This window comes from Geotrypetes seraphini, chromosome 10, assembly GCF_902459505.1.
Source record: "Geotrypetes seraphini chromosome 10, aGeoSer1.1, whole genome shotgun sequence".
In the NCBI taxonomy this organism is placed as follows: Eukaryota; Metazoa; Chordata; class Amphibia; order Gymnophiona; family Dermophiidae; genus Geotrypetes; species Geotrypetes seraphini.
Window position 1 is genome coordinate 80,940,234 of NC_047093.1, and position 17,866 is coordinate 80,958,099.

General features: G+C 43.0%; 1 protein-coding gene across 1 annotated transcript in view; it reads right to left on the reverse strand.

The window, feature by feature from the left end:
• The window catches only part of LHX6 (LIM homeobox 6), a 224,140-nt gene extending 206,795 nt beyond the window's left edge, over positions 1-17,345 (reverse strand). The window contains exons 1-4 of the mRNA XM_033961360.1: positions 17,216-17,345; positions 16,167-16,238; positions 13,009-13,191; positions 11,269-11,390 (exon numbers count right to left, since the gene is read on the reverse strand). Coding sequence (XP_033817251.1) covers positions 11,269-11,390; positions 13,009-13,191; positions 16,167-16,238; positions 17,216-17,293 — 455 coding nt within the window. The 5' untranslated portion in view covers positions 17,294-17,345. The remainder of the gene's footprint in view (positions 1-11,268; positions 11,391-13,008; positions 13,192-16,166; positions 16,239-17,215) is intronic.
• Positions 17,346-17,866: the final 521 nt, after the last annotated feature.

The window sequence follows — 17,866 nt, forward strand, 5'->3', positions numbered from 1 at the left end:
GAGGCAATGATCACATTCCCCCCCCCCCCCAAGGAAGAGGGAGGGTTGGGGAAAAGCCAGAACTAAAAACACAACCGCAACACTTACTCCCTAATTCCATGTAGTGCATCACGAGTTAGGTGGCAATTAGGCATCCAACATTAGATGCTCAAATGGAAGTTAGGCACCCAAACATGGATAGAGAGCAGTTAGGCACCTAATTGCACTTAAGCACTATTCTATAAGTAAATGCCTAAGGAGCCAATATTATTTCCCCCCAAAATCAAAATAATATATAGAAAAAAGTAAAATATTGGCGTATATTCCACTCCACGCTCACCTTCCTAGGAGTCAAAACCTGAAATAACCTCGCAGAGCCAATCAGAACGGAACCCAACCATACCTCGTTTCGGAAGAAATTGAAGACCCTTCTATTTGACAACTGAACTCTCATCAACAAATTAACTCTACATGAACACTCGGTATTCTCTTGATTCTGACCAAGCTTCTCTCTCTCTCTCTCTACCTCCTATCTCTCTCCCCTTCTTCCCCTTTTCCCTCTTATCATATGTAACCTTTATTTTCTTTCTCATTACATTGTAATGGCTACCAATAAAAGCAAGAACACAATTCAAACTCTACTGTCTCATTTTCAAAGTAACCCATGGCACGGCACCCAGTTACCTAAATAACCGTTTTCACTACTACCACCCACCAAGAAAAAGGAGAACATAGAACCTCTTCACCTATCCACCACTCAACGGTACTTGTCGTAAGAAACTCTACGACAACCTCCTGGGGACACAAGCAGCCAAAATAGACTCTGACATCTCTAAATTACTGACCAAAACAACAGACATAAAAGAGTTCCGCAAAGAAATAAAAACACTACTGTTCAAAAAATATCTCCCATCACTCTAACCACCGCCCAACGAGTTCCCAATCAATGACTTCGGAATCACTCATCCATATTATCTCTTTGTCTGTGATCTAGAATGTACTGTAATTCTTCTACACTACACCCGACTTAACTGATCGAGTTGACATGTATTACCTCTGTAAAATGCATTATCTTCTGCTATATGTATTATCTTCTGTAATAAGTAATATCTTCTGTGAATTTGTAATATCAAAACTCTTCACTGTTCCTGTAACTTACTCCTATCCTGAAATGTAATTCTACTGGAATGTCCCAGATATTCTCTATATTGTAATCCGCCTAGAACCGCAAGGCACAGGCGGAATAGAAATCCCTAATGTAAAGTAATGTAATGTAAGTCGCCTTGAGCCTGTACAGGTATGTGTGACGCACAAATACTAGATTATATTAGATTAGAAAGTAACATATTGAACCGAATAGTATTTGCAATATTCTGAAACTATATGCAGTTAATTTAACACTTGGCTCTTAGTCAGCCCTTGCTCCCTAGTACAACGTCTGTCTGTTGGCCACGTGAACAGTAATGTTCAGCAGTACTCTAACAGAAACTGAGGCTACTAACAACCATAAAATAATTTACCTAGCAAAGGGGCCCTTTTGCTAAGGTGCGCCAATCGATTTAGTGCAAGCTAAATGCTAAGGCACCCATTATATTCTACTGGCGCCTTGGCATTTAGCGTGCTAATCTTTAGCATGCACTAAATTGAGTAGCGCGCCTTAGTAAAAGGACCCCAATGTTTTTGGTAGGTTGCCAAAGGGCCACCAGGCTTCAGCTCCACTAGTCTTTAGTTTGCAGAAGAGTTACCAAACATGGTTAGAACAGCAGGCTGAGAACGAGGGAAGCTAAGGCTGAAATCCTACTGATGTTACTCGAGATCTTGGCCAAGTCCCTAAACACTCCATTGCCTCAGATATAAAACTTTAAAAACTGTAAGCCCTCCAGGGACATTAAAATACTTACTGTCCTTGAATGTAATTTGCCATGAGCCCTTACTGACAAAGGTGTGATTTAATCCAAATCCAATGCCTGGCATAGTGTGAACTAATACAAAACACTGTAAATGTAACTCAGGACCTAAAGAGCAATTCCAACATATCATAAAGCAGAACAAAGACTCAGCATTCCCGCAGGGAGATCCCTCCGAATGAGTACGGCGTACAGACGATCCTACAGCCATTTCCTACTTCAGCTATGGAACCGACTACCCACAAACATCAGGTCGCTAGACTCACTAATGACCTTCCGCAGAGCAGTAAAGACCTTCCTCTTCCGCTAATCGGGCCATTAAAAATTGCCTCCTCAATATACTTCTCCTAGTACTCTTCGCTATGACCAGTCTGGTCTCTAGAATAAGCTCTGTTATTCTCTACTGCAGTGGTTCCCAACCTGTCCTTGAGAATCCCCAGCCAGTCAGGTTTTCAAGATATCCCTAATGAATATGCATGAGAGAGATTTGCATACCTGTCACTTCCATTATATGCAAATCTCTCTCTTGCATATTCATTAGGGATATCTTGAAAACCTGACTGGCTGGGGGTCCCCCAGGACAGGTTTGGGAACCACTGCTGTACTGTAACCTATTTGTTGTTATGACTACCGTATTTTCACTCATATACCGCGCACACGGGTATAGCGCGCGGGGAACACAAATTTATGTAACAAAATTTAATATAGCGCGCGCACCCGTATACCGCGCATGCCGCCCCGACTCTCCCGTCGCTGCCCGACTCTCCTTTCGCCCGCTCCGACTCTCCTCTGGCCAGCCCGACTCTCCTTTAGCCCGCCCCGACTCTCCTCTGGCCAGCCCGACTCTCCTTTAGCCTGCCCCAACTCTCCTCTCCCCCTTGAAGTCCTGTCCCCCCTTGAAGTCCTGTCCCCACCCTGAAAACCTGATGCCCCCCCCCCGACATCCGATTCACCCCGCAGGACCGCTCGCAACCCCACCCCGAAGGACCGCTCGCGCTCGCACCCGCACCCGCACCCCCACCCCGAAGGACCGCTCGCACCCCCACAGCCTCCCCACCCCCCCATCATGTAGAAGCTGCCTACCGTCGTCCTGCTGCTTCCTCTGCCGGCGGTCCTGCCCCTTCTCTTAGCCCTGCGTCTATGCTGCTTCCTCTTCCAGTGGTCCCGCCCTTTCTCTGACATCAGAAAAAGGGCGGGACCGCCGGAAGAGGAAGTAGCGTAGACGCAGGGCTAAGAGAAGGGGCAGGACTGCCGGCAGAGGAAGCAGCAGGACGACGGTAGGCAGCTTCTACATGATGGGGGGGAGTCTGTGGGGGTGCAAGCGGTCCTTCGGGGTGGGGATGTGGGTGCGGGTGCGTGTTCGAGCGCGAGCGGTCCTTCGGGGTGGGGGTGCGAGCGGTCCTGCGGGGTGAATTGGACGTCGGGGTGGGGGGAACTATGTAAAAAAAAAGGGGATAACGCGCTCACACGTATAACGCGCACGGTTATGCACGGTTTGTAAAATCGTGTATAACGCATGCGTTATATGCGTGAAAATACGGTAGTCTGTTTTCCAAACGATTGTGAATGTCTACTTGTAACCCGTTCTGAGCTTCTGGGAGAACGGGATAGAAATAATAATAGTAATAACTTCAACAAGTCACACAACAAACATCTACCTAGGAAAAGACTGTACCACAAAAATGGCTGTGAGCACATCATTAACCTATTGGAAATCTAAACAAACCAGATTAGATTAGATCAGCCATGCAGACAATGCTAACAGAAAACTAACCCCCTCTTTTACAAAGGTGCGCTATGCTTTTTAGCGCGCGCTAAACGCTAACATGTGCATGTTATCCTATGGACGCGTTAGCGGTTAGCGCACGCGTTGATTTAGCTTAGCGCACCTTTGTAAAAGAGGGCCTAAATCTCTTTCGCACATGCAGAACACAGACCTTCACCCAGTAACCACAAAAGTAAACCACAAAATAAAAAGTAACCACAAAATAAAAGTAAAAATTAAACTGAACACTCAAGAAGCCAGACTCTTCATACAGCATAACACCAGAGAAAGAGAAAGCAATGTGTGTGTCCCCTGTACTATGCAAAATATAAAAAAGCAGACGTAAATATCCAAAAACTGACATATTCCAGCCACTATATAATAAATTAACAAATGCAAATACAACAAAAAATGGAAAAATGATACTTGTTATTGGAATAAATATATTTTTCAATTAGCTTTTACAGGCCATAACCTCCTTCCTCAGGCCAGGATGGTATACTGCTGTGATGGTATCCTGTCCTCACCTGAGGAAGGAGATTTTGGTCTATAAATTTAGTCAAAAGGGTATTAAAATTAATCCAATAAAAAGATACGGTACCTTATTTCCATTTTCTATATTTACTTATTAACGTTTATTAACACAGCTACTACACTACTTATCTTAAGCTAAAAATAACATTCTTAGAGAGTATATGGTCCATGTACAGGAAAACAACATTGAAGTCAAGTATCAAGTAGGCATACTATCAAAGTAAAGCAGGAGGTGACAAGAAATATCTCGTCTAAGGAAGTGCAGTTGAGAGGTATCAGATTAATAAAACATTTTTGAACTAAAAAAAAAAAAAAATAACATTCTTTTTTTCTACCTTTGTTGTCTGGCTCTGCTTTCCTCATCTTGCCAGAATTTTCTATCCTATTTATTAGGTGCCTCTTAAAGAATTTCCCCATGTATGCGTGTGCGAGGTCCAACATTTCACTCTCGGGTCTGTAAGCTTTCATGTGATTTTGGACTCTGCCCAAATTATGGCTGTGGTGCAATCAGTGGCGTAACAAGGGTGGGAGGCACCCGGGGCAATGGCAATCCCTCCTCCCGCTCCTGCCTCGCATGCTATCCTTCTTTTCCCCTGAACCTGTTTAGCTTCCCCGGCATGAGTAGCATCTAACTTGCTGCCCACACCAGTGTCGGCTCTTCCTCTGATGTCACTTCCTTGTCGTGGGACCCAGAAGTGATGTCAGAGGGGAGCGCTAAGGCTTAAGTGAGCAGCAGCTTGGAGCTGCTGCTTGGCAAGAGCTAGAGGTACGGTGGTGGGAAATTGAAGGCGTGCATGTGAGGGAGGAGTGGGAAGGAGCAGGGGGGAGGGAGCAGAGAGGAGAAGAGGTGCCGGCACCCCCACCAAGATGGTGCCAGGACTGTCCACCCCCTCCTGCTCCCCCCTTACTACACCACTGGGTGCAATGTTCCCTGTAAGCTGTGCGGTTCATAGACAAAATCGCGCGAGACAACGGCGCGCCAACAACTGAGTGCAGACAACTGAGCGCAAGGTTGATGGCGTGCCTAAGAAAAGCACTATTTTAAAGGGTTCCGACGGGGGTGGTTGTGGGGTACCCCCCTATTTTACTTAACAGACATTGCGTTGGCATTGTGGGGGGTTTGGGGGGTTGTAACCCCCCTCATTATACTTGAAACTGAACTTTTTGCCTATTTTTTAGGGAAAAAGTTCAGTTTTAAGTATAATGTGGGGGGTTACAACCCCCCAAACTCCCCACAATGCCAGCGCATTGTCTGTTAAGTAAAGTGGGGGGTTCCCCCCCCACACACCCCTTCGGAGCCCTTTAAAATAGTGCTTTTCTTCGGCGCGCCGTCAACCTTGCGCTCAGTTGTCTGCGCTCAGTTGTCGGCGCGCCGTTGTCTCGCGCGATTTAGTCCCGTGACCAAGCTGTGGAGCTGCTTGGCCCTGCATTGACTGATAGGAGGCCACGCAGCAGAATTGGCTAGAAAACAGCCAGTGTGCCAACCTGCATCTTCCATGTCCCACTGCCTCCATCTGCCACAACCTGCTGACTTCCTCAAATCAGCAGCAGCAGCAAAATAAAATGCAAACCGGTGGACCACACTGCGCTTATCTGTGGCTGCCGATCCTGCCCCTTTGACGTCGTTTATGTTCTGGAGCGGAGCCGGCAGTCCCAGATAAGTGCTGAACAGCCACGCACTGCTTGTGTTTTGTTTTGGGGAAGCAGTAGCAGCGGAGGAGGAAGGAAGCAGATGCTTTAAGGAAGTGGGGAGGACAGAGGGGCACATTGGATGGACAAAGTATGTGTCGAACAGGTCCCTCCGCTCCCAGGATGCAATACGCCTCAAAACGCCTCCTGGTTGTGCCCTTCAACTGTAAATAGCCAAACAACATTCCTACTCCCATTTCATATCGAACTTAATTAGTTAATTAGTAAATTGGCTTCAATAAGCTCATAATTGGAAAAAAAATAATTGGGTGATAGGCACTTATCTCCATAGGCACAACTCTACAAAAGATAGGCGTCTTTTCATGGCACCTAACGGAGCCTAACTCCAAAGTAGGCATATTTAGGGGTGGATAAGGACCTAGGTGCTGCTAGGCGTGATTCTCTAAAGTACTTAGGCACCTATAATGTAGGCCTTTAAAACCCTGGCCTACATTGCAGGTGTCTAAGTTTTAAGTTAGGTGCCTAACCTCCCTTTTTACAAAACCGCGATAGCGGTTTCTCGCACAGGCCAGTGCGCTGAATGCTCTGCGTTGCTCCCGACGCTCATAGGAACTCTATGAGTGTCGGGAGCAGTGCAGAGCATTCAGCGCACAGGCCTGCGCTAAAAACTGCTATTGCAGTTTTGTAAAAGGAGGGGTGGGGGTTATAAATGTGATTGACAGGCGACAGGCACCTATGTTTTTGGACCCCATTTACAGAATCTCCCCCACAGAGTATAATCTTCATTTTCTACTTTATCTTATTCAAAACAGCAAAGGACATCTGTTTTCCCCTTTTTTTTCCCTTTAAGTTTTAGAATTTTTGTATGCACTGTTTAAACCAGGGGTGTCCAACCTGCGGCCTAAGGGCCGCATGCAGCCCCGTGAAGTATTTTGTGCGGCCCTGGTCGAGGGTGATGCAGTGTTTTCCTCTGCTGCCCCCAGGTGTTTACCGTCTTGCCAGCTCCCTCCTCTGTCTTGCTGCAGCGTTTGCGCATTTGTGTGGCCCCAGAAACATTTTTTTCGGCCAATGCGGCCCAGTGAAGCACAAAGGTCGGACACCCCTGGTTTAAACTTTAGTGGTACAAGGGGTTGGGAGAAGGAGGCAATAACCTATCTACATGTCTGAACAGAGAGATGTTTATCATGAAAGAGGGAATTAAAAAGTTCTATTGGGAAAGCCACAGTGCTTGAATTTATTTAAAGTACAAGGCTGAATTTTACTCTGGGAATTAGAGATTTAGTCAGACACACTACATACATATATTTAGAATAATTTACAAAGATTTAAACTGTTCTGCACTGTGAATGAATGCCTGGAATTCAGTTTTGAAGGCAACATATTCAGAATAATTTGAATAATTCCGCTGGGACCTAAGATTATATCGGCAGACACAGGAGAAGAGGTTATATACCGCTGCATACAAGCACGTGGATGAGAACTGTTAACATGCAGCTTCAGGGGGATCATTTACTAATAGTTAGCATGTGCTATCTGCCACAGGGCCCTTTTTATTCCTACGGGTCCAACAGCAGACAGTGCATGGGAATGCTGTTAGTGCATGCTAACCATTAATAAATGACCTCATAGCATTTTAATGGCTATAGTATAATGATCTGCTTATAGAACGGATTTAAACAATAGTGGTTCAAAGGGAAAGGGGGAGGGGTGGTGGAAATTAGCAGCATTGTTAACACTGTAGGGAGTTTGCAGCAAATGTATCAAGCATGTCCACAAGACTAGGATAGGACAGGAAAAGAATGAGATGAACAAGTGAAATATGTTCAAACGAAGGGTTTCCAACGCAACGTTTCAGAAAGAGACCCAGAACAGCAGCTCCACCTCGGAAGAACTGGGAGCAGCTGCAAGTGGATCTCCTTCTTCCTTGGGCCACCCTTACACCAAAGGGGTAGCTCAGTGGGATTTATACCACTATGAAGAACAATTAAGGTCAAAATTAGATCCTTGGTATTGGAATAAAATTAGCAGGTATATCAGTAAGAAAAGGTGAAGGCAGAAATGGAAAGTGGATAGTTCTTTCTGTCAGCGGTAGCAAAAATGATACCGAGAGTGGTGTGGCGTCTTCAAGACCAGCCAATGTATGAAGACATAAACCTTTAAATACATGGATCTGCTTCATTGTAAATTTGTGCCTCCATTAGTCTGTTGTTCATCTGCATCATTTTTCAGTCTAATCTGATTATAACTTTCAAAGCAAGATTATCAGAACCTTTACCAGATAAAGTGGAGACAGGAGGAAGAATTCCTATTAGCAAAGCCCTCTGGGATTTCAGTTTCTGGGAGGGAAGGGGCAGGGGGTTAACAAAAATTTGCATTTCCAGCTTTCTCATTCTAAAGTTTTTATTTTTCTTCCTTTTTGTCAATTGTATTTGTTACCATCATTGCTTCTACCACTGGAGTTGTTTTAATTGTGCCGCATGCAAGAAAATTACTTAACAGAATTCAAAAGGCATGGAAGAAGTCGAGATTCTCTATCTAGGAAGAAGATAGGATCAAAGGAAAACAAATAACATTGAGGGGTATAATCTGCCTGACATGGCAAATACAATCCTAAACAAGGCACAGAGGAAGTAGCCTGCATGTTTTCCACATAGTGGCAGGTATGAATTTGCTGGGCAGGCTAGATGGGGACCAAGCTAGTCTTTACCTCCCAATATGTATCATGCTTGTTCCTTCAACATTTCCTGGTCATATGCTACTCTGCTTGACCATCTTGTCTGACATCAGGGATTCTCAAGGCTTCTTACAAGCTCAGTCCAGAGAAATCAGTCGCAACAACTTTGGAGCTCACTAGATGGGCTTACAGAATGTAACGGAAGAGAGCAGGAATTGCTGAAGAACAAGCAAGGAAAAACCATGCAGAACAGCAACCCAAAATATCTTGGAAAGTCTAAATAAGGACTGTTAGTAGGTCAAATATTTTAATATCCCTTACATTTCACATCAAGTATTCTTATTAAAACATGTAAGGTAAATTAGGCCTTCCCCAGAAAAGCTACAAATAGAAAGGCTACTTGCTTCACTGAGCAAGAGACCACGCTTCAAGGAATCGCTAAATTTCACATGTTTTGGGGTTTTTTCAAGAACTTTTCTGTAAGTGAATATTGTACATGTGTTAATTTGTAGGTATATGTCTGCGGGCACAAATGGTTTGCTTACACTTTAAGGGCTCCTTTTGCAAAGCCGCAGTAGCGATGCTTCCGTGGTAAATGCGCTGAAGCCCATTCAATTCCTGTGGGCTTTGGTGCATTTACTGAAGCAGCATTGGCACCATAACTTTGTAAAATAAGCCTTCAATTTTTAGGTGCCCATACAAACAAAATGCACACTCACAAATGCACATCCTTAATCAATAGTTCCTGAAACAAGAAAAAAAAAAACTTTGTTTAAAACAAATACTAAAGGAATTTTTTTTTTTAACATGGCTATTGACTGCTGCCATTTTAAATGAGGCAAAAGAACTTTTAGTCAGTCTGTTTACGCACACCACTTGTTAAACCATCACTGCAAATCTTATAGTGCTGTATTTCAGGGAAAGGGAGTAAAGGTATCCACCAAAATCACCCAAAACAGCTACAGACCAGATAATAAAAAAAGTTTCAGAGGGCAGCATAATGATTCTGTAGTAAGTGACAAAACGGCAGGTTCACCAGTCAAAATAGCAAGAAAAAGGAAAAAAAAAAAAAGAAGCCTATTCCACTCTATATCTGAAGACCACAGAAAAATGTTATGCATACACACTATAATCAGCTTTATATATACAGAATCTCAGAATTAATGTCGGCAATACTGATTTGCATTCATTATAATTTTTGCATGCATTAGTCAAATTTTACGCATTAATTTCCAAAATGAACCAAAAGCAGCCAACCATTTGAAAATCGGAGGAAAAGTAAAAAAATGTTTCCTTACAAACCCCTAGAAGATACCAGAATAGTCAATACTCAAACACACACTGAGTGGATTCAGTTATATTTAGATGAATATTCAGCTGAACCTAACCAGATCGGTTTTTGGCTAACTTTTTATTCTAAATCTAGCTAATCAAAATTTGACCATAGATTTTGTTCAGCTGTTTCTACCTGGTTAGTGCTTAAAATCAGACATTAACTGACTAGGTCCTCATAAAACAACAAGAAAAACAACAGCAGATAGCTATCCAGCTTTTTTAATTGATCCCACCCTTACATTCCACTAAGGCAGTGGTAGGCAATTCCGGTCCTCGAGAGCCGGAGCCAGGTCAGGTTTTCAGGATATCTACAATAAATATGCATGAGATAAATTTGCATCTCAAGGAAGCAGTGCATGCAAATCCGTCTCATACATATTCATTGTGGATATCCTGAAAACCTGACCTGGCTCCGGCTCTCGAGGACCGGAATTGCCTACCCCTGCACTAAGGGAATGTAAGGGCCTTACAAATATTGCCAGGACCCGCATCCTTTTCCTCCTTATGATTTAAAAAAAAAAAAATAGTACTGGGGCTAGCAAATATAGGCACCCATCTCCCAGAATTACCACCCCACCCTTTTTCTCCCAATCTGTGTGGGTGGAGGACAAGATCCCAACTCCTCCAGCTTACTAAGTGCCCCTAACTGTGACAACTGTTTGTATTTACTTAATATTCACCACTCAGTGAAGGGAGGCCTTCACAACTAGTTTTAAACTGAGATTGGTCTCTTCACCTCTGAGGGCTGTGAATAAATAAATAGTAACTATTCAGCTGAGGGAGAAAGAGAAACGAATTTGACCTTCTCCTCTCAGCTAGGGTTAAATTGGGGCGGGGAAGGGGGGAAGATAAGTTCTGGGGGATTGGGTGCACACACATTTCTCCCCATGAAGGAAGAAATGGAATCGGAGATAAGGGGTTCCCAAACAGAAACATGTTGATTAGAAAACGAAAGAACTAGTTTTAAAGCCTTGCATCAGAAAGTGCATCTCTCATCTGACCCAATCATCTTCTCCATGGAGAGAAGGTGGATTTGGGGCGATTAGATACAAACCATGGGGCGGACAAAACACCACTAAATAATAAAGACTCAATGGATATTATAACGGTACAAAAATCCACTCTAGCAAAGCTGTGCCATTCCAAATTTCAGTTTCTATGATTGCATTCCGCATTGGAGAGGAGCGGTCGCCACACTGGCCAGGTCCTCTGCATGCGCACGGCAAACTTATTTTGTGAACTCCTGTGAATTTTAAAACGTTTAAAATCATACTGTTATGCGCGACGCTATCCTTCAAACACTGCATCACCACCCCCTACAATCAGGTCCGGCAGCAAGCCTGACAAATCCATCTTCACAGCAGCCAAGAGTCGCAGCAACTGCGTTTCATCACTTCGCGTCTTTGCAAATCTCGGCGTCTTACCTAAAATAGTCCATTTTGCAAAAGATTTCCTTATTCTTTATGTAACAGCTGTTATGTTGCCGCAGAGACGTTCTGCAGACGGAACACTCCAAGCATCTCACGTGCCAGATCAAATTATTCACCTGGAAGAGAACAAAAAAGTCCACGTTGAATATTATCATAATACCCCAACAATTATTCTTTATAAGTATCTCAGGCCTAGGAAGTAGTTCAGTTGACTGAGATTTTTGGAGGCAATTCTGTAATAGCCAATCAAAGAATCAAAATTTTTTAAAAAAATCTAATAAAAATGTATAGATTTAAATAAAATTGTTGAGCTGCATCTGGCAATGTTTACGAGGGGCCGCAGAAAAGTTCTCAGCCCAACCAAGAAGATGTGGAGCCATGAAATTTACAGGCTATTTCACACTTTTCGTTTCATTTCACATCATGGAAACGAAAAGCGTCAAGAAAAGTGTGGAATAACTTTTAAGTTTCACGTCTCCGCATCATTCTTCTCTTCTTGGTTGGGCTGAGAACTTTTCTGCGGCCCCTCTTAGTCCACTACCTTACAAAACATCAAACACTTTTTGGGCGCTCATGTGCACTAAATACTGTACAGCATAAAACATATTGCAATTTATAAGCAAAAGTAAAAAGAACTTGAAAGCAACAAATTTAAATATTTTGAAATTGTTATTAAAAATTTCATTTGGAAACTGCCCATCGCTTTAGCAACGTTTCATTCTCTGGCTTTGTGCTTTCTAATGTCTCCCTCAGTCTCCCATTAATTAGCCAGAAATGAATGAAGCATACAATAGAAATTCCCCAAAATAAATTAACTTGGTAGATCAAATATTTTGGCAGCTTGGCGTCTGCGGCAAGTTTGAAATTAAATTGATCTTTTCTAATAACATTTTTTAAGTGAGTATCGTGGATGGTTTATTGGGATTTAAATAATTTAGTTGCGACAGTGGGATACAGGTACAAAAAATACATGAGATTTGTGGAGAATCACTAAGGCAAGACTAGAGAAAATGTGTTAAGAGATGTATTCAAAAACGTTGCACAAGAAAGAAATAAGAAACGCTTAAGAATAGTTAATTTTATACCTACGATGATGATATCGGAGCTATAAAATATACTTTAAATTATCTCTACAAATAATAATAATAGCATTTTTGGACATACTATTCTGTCTAGTAATTCCAAAACAAGATTCACAATGTAAAATTATAATACTTTCTCTTTTTGGCCTCTTTCCAGGAAGACCTTTGGTATGGAAGGAAAACTGAAGGTGATGAACTTATTTTAGTAGTACATGGAATTTTTCACCTTCATCCCTTTATTTGTTCTTTCTGTGTTGAATATTATAACCGTTGATGGAGGGGTTATTTGTTTGGTTTTGGGTTGGTTTTTTTTGGGGGGGGATATTTGATTTTTTTTAATGTTCTGCTCTTACATCTGACTTTCAGGATTGTGTTCAACGGTAGACATGATAGGGTCATTTGGTCTATCGGGCGTTATCGTGCTAATACTTTTGAAGTTCTTAATGAAATGAGGACAATTTAATCTGGTAATGAGCAGGGATGGCAGTGGATTGATGGATTTACGACTGAAGATGCTTTTATTTTTATTTTTTTCCATTGAGTTTAGTGAAGAGTACACACACTGCTTCCTGGATGGAACCATGTGGACCAACTGCTCAGGCAAGAGTTTCAGTTTCCCAGGAAGCCCCATCACCGAGGGTCTATACTCTACCTTTAAGAGATATCTGTCCAGGATTTCCAGCCCGCAGCTGGAACAGATGTTTTTCCCAGCTGAATGGACGGAGGAGGAAGAGGAAGGAGGAGAGCAGACTGAAGGGGTGGAAGGAGGAGTGGGAGAAGCTCGGACTTCTTCGTTGTCCACATGACTCGGTAGCGTTTCCCCGTCTGACTGGGACTGTGGAAACACAACCGAACGGGTTAGAAAAAGCAGAGAAATCTTGCAAACTACATTACTGGTACAATGAGTGTAAATCAAGCTAGCCAACGGTGAGAAGGACCTGGAACCTAGGTGCACGGAGGCCACTATCATTCTATTCTCCTTTAACGCCCTCTGGAAAGAATGGTCTTGGCTTTTCTTTGGCATGTAGATATGGGCTACAACATTGAGGATTCAGGTGCCTGTGCCGGACCTCTTCCCCTTTAACAAGTTTCACATTACTAACAGGAGAAAATTGTTATAATCAGGCAATCACTTGTCACGCATGTCACTATCAAATTCCTCGTCTTCTTTCACACCAGCCCGCTCTGCTATTTCTTCTGTGTTGGATATTTCCTTTTAGGGTTTTAAGTATTCATCTTTCAACGAGTTTTCATGTTTCTCTTGTATGCAACTGAACAAAGCACTCGGTCAGTGACTGACTATATTTTCTCTGATCTTACCTTTTTTAATACATCCATGTCCTTAAGTTTTTAGGGTTGCCAGTGCCTCTTAGGAAGGAAATCCTGTTTTAGGTTAAAAGGTAATATCATTTTCCCTATTCTTTTTTTTCTTTCCCTGACAATTATGCACACACAAACCTCACGCATGTCATTAGGGTGTGCATGTGTGTGTTTGTGTAAAATTGGAGAGGGGGGGGGGAAGGCATGAGGGTGACAGGAAACATTGTGTCTCCCACTTCCTGAAAGGTCCCACTCCCTCCCAGTAGCTTGCAGAATCTGGCAGTCCCTGATAAGGAACTAACTTTCATCTTATGGTGAAGCAAATGTTGTCCTCATCCTGTCACTTCGTTACCTTCCGGCAGAATAAGTCATTTGAGGGAGCGGAGGGATTCCATTTGGGGAAATCTATCTGCGGGGTTTCGAGTCGAGCCTCCCCTGGACCCAGTCAGAAGCATCTGATGCCGGCACTTCCAAAAACAAAACAAAAACGCTGTCCCAGCTGGGATCCAGCAGGATTGAGTAACCGGCTTCATCCCTGTACTTTAGACAAAAATTACACACATTCATTGAAATTTGTTCAGACACTACATGGACCAAACTACACAGAAATGGGCACCCTTCCTGTCTTTAATCTACCGGACAGAGCAGAGTGCAAACAATAGGGACAGTCCCTTCAGAAAAGAAGCCGAGATATGATCAAATGAGTCTATCTGATCCCTAAGAAGGAAGGGCCATAGCATATCAAAGCTCTTCTCGTTCACTTCAGCAAAAAGAACATGCAACCACTGTTATCTCTGAGCCCTCCCCTCCCCCACCAACAAAAAAGTACGCTCTTTCCAATCAATGCAACTCCCTTATAAAAAAACAATTTCATCCGGTACCAAAAATCTAAGTGCTCAATCCATTTTAACAACCTATGCAAGACGATCCTTCCCATCGAGTTCAACAAAACTACAAAATCTAACGCAGCGCTTTCCGTTGCCATCAGAAAAGCAAAACAGCTCTTCCCTGCCGACTCGTTGCGCACAATAATGCCTTCGGCTCCTATAACTCGGCACAACTACTTTGAACATATCATACAAATGAACTCGATTCTCTCCTTTCGGCTGGGTTTGCGCGCACACAATGCAATTCGCTGCGCGTTAAGGCAACAGTTCTTGTTACATCACCACAGCCTCGCCAAACCGTTCCCACCTAAGCTATGAATGGAAAACTAGCTGCGACACTGTCGCCATTCGGTTGTCCCTGCGAACGATACTCCCGCCTCTGTCCCGTTAATGCAGAGCATCGTTTCTTCGCCCAAGGTTTCAAAAACATTTCACAACTCTTTACATCCTGCTACAATCGCCTGACATCACAACGCTCCCTTTTACTTGTCTCTTGTAGCAAAGAACAGTTGACCCACCCAACTGTATCTATGCATCAATTTAATCCGTGCAGTCCAAGCAGTTAAATGTCATTGTCCCTAATCGATCTCGGCCTTGCAAACTGAATAGGCCGATTGTCTTTATCTGACCTCATATAGTTGTGATACGTTACAATCCCCTAAGAACCCAGTTTCGGCCTTCCATATGCAGCTTTCAGAAATGGGGCTCTTAATCAGCAACACAGTACATGTAAGAAAGTAGAACTATTTTCTAAAATGGACTTTAAGTCAACAATACGCCTCCCACAGTATTATTATTTTTGGTCTCTCATCGGAGCACCAAACCACAACTCCCCCCCCGATCCATCCACATAGAATTATGCATCCAGTATCAAACACAACACTCTCTCTTCCATCCTTCTCTTTCCTCGTATCGTAATATTTCAACTCTCTCTTATATGAACTTGTTTTATCCACGGCCACGACCCATCTCATTGCAGCAGAAGATTTGACTCAATGCACCTCTCTGGTCTTTCAACCTAGTCAACCAGCAAAAATACTGTCAAACACACCACCACCAAAACCCAATTTCACAGATGCCCTTCCAAACCATTTGCTTCTACCAAACATCTCAGCCTTCCCCACTGCCTTGCAAAAGGGAAGGGGGTAAGGTTCCCTTGTTTAGGTCAGCTTGAGCCTAACCCACTCTCCTGGTCCCTGTAACATTTGTCACGTCTTGGACAGATAAATTGAAGCGAATTCATATTTTACTGAACGACCTCTTCCCTCTCCTTAACGTAGAAGCGACAATTGTTTCTGGAAATATTATGTTTTTAAGTCTGTTCTACTATGGAATCTGCACAATTATTTGGAAGCACTGACACTCCCCTGGCGTTCTCAAATTAACATAATGCAAATTGATAACTCCTGGCTCTTTCATTTGATCATTGTATTAAGTGAAACCCACAAAACATTCCCACACCGAATAAGCATTACAGGCGCCTCTTTCGAAGTTTCCAGAGTTATGGGCGCAGGACAGGGCTAAGAAGGTGCTCGTTCAGACTTGGGAAGGTTTTCTCACGTTAAAATGAATCACAATAAGATTAAAAATCAGAACAGCTTACCATCATATGGGGATGCTTGCTTTCCAGACAGAGCACTGCTCCTTTGCCGAGCTGGTTATCTTGGGACATCACCTTTCAGAAAATATTGCAAAGCACAGCTTAAATGCCAAGTTGGCTTGAATTTCCTCAACTTCTGCAGCAAATGGTTGATTTTAGTGCAGCCTATATAAACCACCTCCAAACAATAAATAAGAACTTTCTAGTGGGCATTTAAACCCTTTGCAACAAAAGCTGTGTCTTTTTAACGAAGCAATTTGAATTTGGATTGATTTTTTTTTTTTTTTTTTTGCCTGCACTTAACCCGTGCCTCTTGAAGTAATCGTTTAGTTCCCATGCAATCTAAGGCACTGAAAAACAAACTACCTGCAATTAGAAATTGCCGTAAATGGCCAACATAAGAGGCAGCCAGAGTGTCAATTTCAACTGTCAATCAGAAAATCCATCATGCCACCCAAAGAATTGCAAATTTGATTTTTTAATGGTAGTAATTAAAAATCGAATTTTTTTTTTTTCTGAGCACAAAATGCAACCTAAAGTGGTCGGATTGAGAAATCTAACTATTCACCAAAACACATTCTGCTTCCAGGTCTTGGGAAAACGTCTGCAGCTGATATTTAAGCCTCAGAAAGAGGGTAGCAATTTTTGGGGATTCATAGCGTTGCATTTCGACAAAACTCGACCCATTTTTTTTAGTGATCAAGACTCCATTTGTTTGAGACAATATAGACTGCGCTGTCTGACTTGCTTGTTTACAACTAGATCCATTTTTAAATTTCCTTTAAAAAAAAAAAAAGATTCCTGAAACATTCTGCACAATGGTTATTATTACTTTTCCAAACCATCCTAAGACGTTACCTTGTCACACATTACTGTCAAATATTCTTCAGGAAAAGCTGTTTTCCTGTGCCCCAAAGGGCACTACATTTTACGTTAGCTTTTTGTCTTTATAATAAAGCATTTAGAAAATCCTAACTGATTTACGATAGCAGGGTGACAAAAAAAGAAGACATTTGTCCGATAAGAAGCAACAGATAATTGCAACGACTCACCTTTTCTGTTGGGTCGTCCTCGGAGAAGAGTTTATTTCCCTCGGGAAGAGGGGCCACGTTCTCATTTTTCCAGTACATGGACAAGAAAAGCAGCCCGAGACAGGAAAGCTAGCTCGGACGAAGGGGACTTTACCTCCCCCTCCCCCCCCCAAATCCACACTTTTTCAGACTCAAAATATGAAGTGCATGATCAGCTCGAGTCCCGATTCGAACCCTTCGAGGACAAATCCAGACGATTTCGTTCCAAAGGGAGACGAGTTGCACCAGGAGAGATCAAAGGCGTGTCGGAGTTTCTAGAGATGAGGAGTTTGTCAGATTCTTCCCTGCCACTTTTCCTGTTAGGATGGAGTTTGCTGGAAGGCAGGAAGTGGAATGAGTGTTTGGGGAAGTCAGATCTGCTGTACAACCCCCCCCCCCCCCACACACAACAAAGTCCAAGGAGTAGCAACTCCCCAGATCACCACCTTCCAGCTACGAGAAAGTTTTCTTGCAAACTCTGCCACACTTCGGCATTTGAAGAGATCAAAACGCTGATTAGCCCAGGGTCAGCGAACACAAGGACAGGCTGAAGGTTCAGCAGGCTTGCACAATAAATATATGCAACCCCTCTAAGCAAGTGCAAGTCCAAAAATGAGACTTCTATTTAAATGG